Genomic DNA, 2,805 nt, shown 5'->3' with positions numbered 1-2,805 from the left:
AAAAAAAAAAGAAAAATACAAACATCAGAGTGTTCACTGGCTTCTGAGTGTTTTAATATAAGGTGTGGATATTGATGGGAAGGAGGATGGGTTCAAAGCATGCATAGAATTGGGAGGAGCTTCCTAGGCAGAGAATAGCATGAGCAAAGTGGTTGAGACTTGAAGGTGTGGTGATGCAGCAGCACAATAAACCGTTTTGGCTGGAGGGCAAATAGGCAGTAGGAATTGGGTTATTGGATTCTGAGAACCTTCATTAACCCAGGTAAAGTATAGTCCCGTGTCATTTGATGCTGCAGATACATTCTGAGAAATGCACCGTTTGGTGATTCTGTTGTGTGAACATCCTAGAGTGTACTTACACAAACCTAGATGGGATAACCTACTACATACCCAGGCTACATGGTATAGCCTATGGCTCCTTGGCTACAAACTTCTAGAACATATTACTGTACTGAATAACATAGGCAGTTGTAACACAAGGTATTTGTGTATCTGAACAGAAAAGATACGGTAAAAATACAGGATTATAATCTTGTAGGATCACCATCCTATATGTGGCCCATGACCCGTTGTTGACTGAAACGTTGTTGCACAGCACATGACTGTTTAGTCTATATTCTGTCGGCATCAAAGTCGCATCAAAGGTTTTGGCTAACTCGATCCTAACTGGTGTAAAAGGATCGACCTGCTAGTGATGTGTGGGACAAACTGGAGAGACTAAGGCAGAGGTGCCAGTAAGGAATCCAGGAAATGGCTAAGGAGGATCTGGAGCTAGGATGGAAGTTAAGTAGATCTAGAGGGAGGATTGGAAGAGAGGTGGGGTAAATTCAGTGGCTGGTATGAGACAACTGGGTAAGTCAAAGATCTGTGCAGAGAATGGTGAGGCCAGTTGACTGACGGTGGGGACCTCAGGAAGTTCATCTTATTTGACCAGGTACAACTCTCCACCCCATTCCCAGATTAACAAGCAGAATGAGCAGATGCATGCGCTGCTGGCCATTGCCCTCACTATGTACCCCATGCGTATTGATGAGAGCATTCACCTCCAGCTGCGGGAGAAATATGGGGACAAGATGCTGCGCATGCAGAAAGGTGACCCACAAGTCTATGAAGAACTTTTCAGTTACTCCTGCCCCAAGTTCCTGTCGCCTGTAGTGCCCAACTATGATAATGTGCACCCCAACTACCACAAAGAGCCCTTCCTGCAGCAGCTGAAGGTGTTTTCTGATGAAGTGCAGCAGCAGGCCCAGCTTTCCACCATCCGCAGCTTCCTCAAGCTCTACACCACCATGCCTGTGGCCAAGCTGGCTGGCTTCCTGGACCTCACAGAGCAGGAGTTCCGGATCCAGCTTCTTGTCTTCAAACACAAGATGAAGAATCTGGTGTGGACCAGCGGCATCTCAGCCCTGGATGGTGAATTTCAGTCAGCCTCAGAGGTTGACTTCTACATTGATAAGGTATGCTGTCCCCTGGGCTTGGGGTCTTGTATTAAGTGTTCATTATCTTTCATTCACTATTGTGGGCACATGAAAGTATATCGGGGAACAAAATCAGAGATTCCTGCCCTTGTGGTACTGTCACAAGGTGCCAGGCGCGGTGGTTCACGCTAGTAATACTAGTACTTTAGGGGAGGCTGGGGTGGGAGGATCACTATAGCCCAGGAGTTCAAGACTAGTCTGGGCAATGTAGTGAGACCTTGTCTCTGTTTACAAAAAAAAAACAAACACGAGATAAACAATAGATGTTTTTTGGGGTTTTTTTGTTTGTTTTGTTTTGTTTTTGTTTTTGTTTTTGTTTTGAGACAGAATTTCGCTCTTGTTGCCCAGGCTGGAATGTGATGGCACGATCTTGGCTCACCACAACCTCCGCCTCCCAGGTTCAAGCGATTCTCCTTTCCCAGCCTCCTGAGTAGCTGGGATTAGGGGCATGTGCCACCATGCCCAACTAATTTTGTTTTTTTGGTAGAAATGGAGTTTCTCCATGTTGGTCAGGCTGGTCAAACTCCTGACCTCAGGTGATCTGCCACCCTTGGCTACCCAAAGTGCTGGGATTACAGGCGTGAGCCACCATGCCCAGCTAACAATAGATGTTATAATTAAACTATGTAATAAGAGGTTGCCAAGCACTGCAGAGTAAAGGGAGGAAGAGGTGGTGGGAGGCACAGGTTGCAGTGTTAAATATGGTGTTCAGACAGGCTTTGTTGAGAAAGTGAAGTTTAAGCTAAGCTAAGACTTGAAGGGAGTGGTTTTTGGTTTGTTTATTTTTTGACAGTCTTAGTCTGTTGCCCAGGCTTGAGTGCAGTGATGCAGTCTTGGCTTACTGCAACCTCTGCCTCCCAGATTCAAGCAATTCTCCTGCCTCAGCCTCCTGAGTAGCTGGGATTATAAGAGGCTGCCATCACACATGGCTAATTTTTGTATTTTTAGTAGAGACAGGGTTTTGTCATGGTGGCCAGGCTAGTCTCAAACTCCTGACCTCAAGCAATCCACCCGGTGGAGGATTCTTACTAGCTCACCAAAGGCCGTACACGGTGGCTCTTGCCTGTAATCCCAGCACTTTGGGAGGCCGAGGTGGACGGATCATGAGGTCAAGAGATCAAGACCATCCTAGCCAACATGGTGAAACCCCATCTCTACTAAAAATAAATTAGCTGGGCATGGTGGTACATGCTTGTAGTCCCAGCTACCTGGGAGGCTGAGGCAGGAGAATCACTTGAACCGGGAGGCAGAGGTTGCAGTGAGCTGAGATCGCGCCACTGCACTCTAGCCTGGCAACAGAGCGAGACTCTGTCTCAAGAAAAAAAAA

At 46.8% G+C, this 2,805-nt stretch overlaps 1 protein-coding gene across 1 annotated transcript in view; it reads left to right on the top strand.

The window, feature by feature from the left end:
• Nucleotides 1-2,805, top strand: part of EIF3L (eukaryotic translation initiation factor 3, subunit L) — a 54,801-nt gene that overhangs the window by 42,625 nt on the left and 9,371 nt on the right. Inside the window, exon 12 of the mRNA XM_011978893.1 lies at nt 960-1,457. Coding sequence (XP_011834283.1) covers nt 960-1,457 — 498 coding nt within the window. The remainder of the gene's footprint in view (nt 1-959; nt 1,458-2,805) is intronic.

This window comes from Mandrillus leucophaeus, unplaced genomic scaffold, assembly GCF_000951045.1.
Source record: "Mandrillus leucophaeus isolate KB7577 unplaced genomic scaffold, Mleu.le_1.0 Scaffold2, whole genome shotgun sequence".
In the NCBI taxonomy this organism is placed as follows: Eukaryota; Metazoa; Chordata; class Mammalia; order Primates; family Cercopithecidae; genus Mandrillus; species Mandrillus leucophaeus.
Note: the sequence above shows the minus strand (reverse complement) of the source record. Positions and strands in the feature narration are given on the sequence as shown.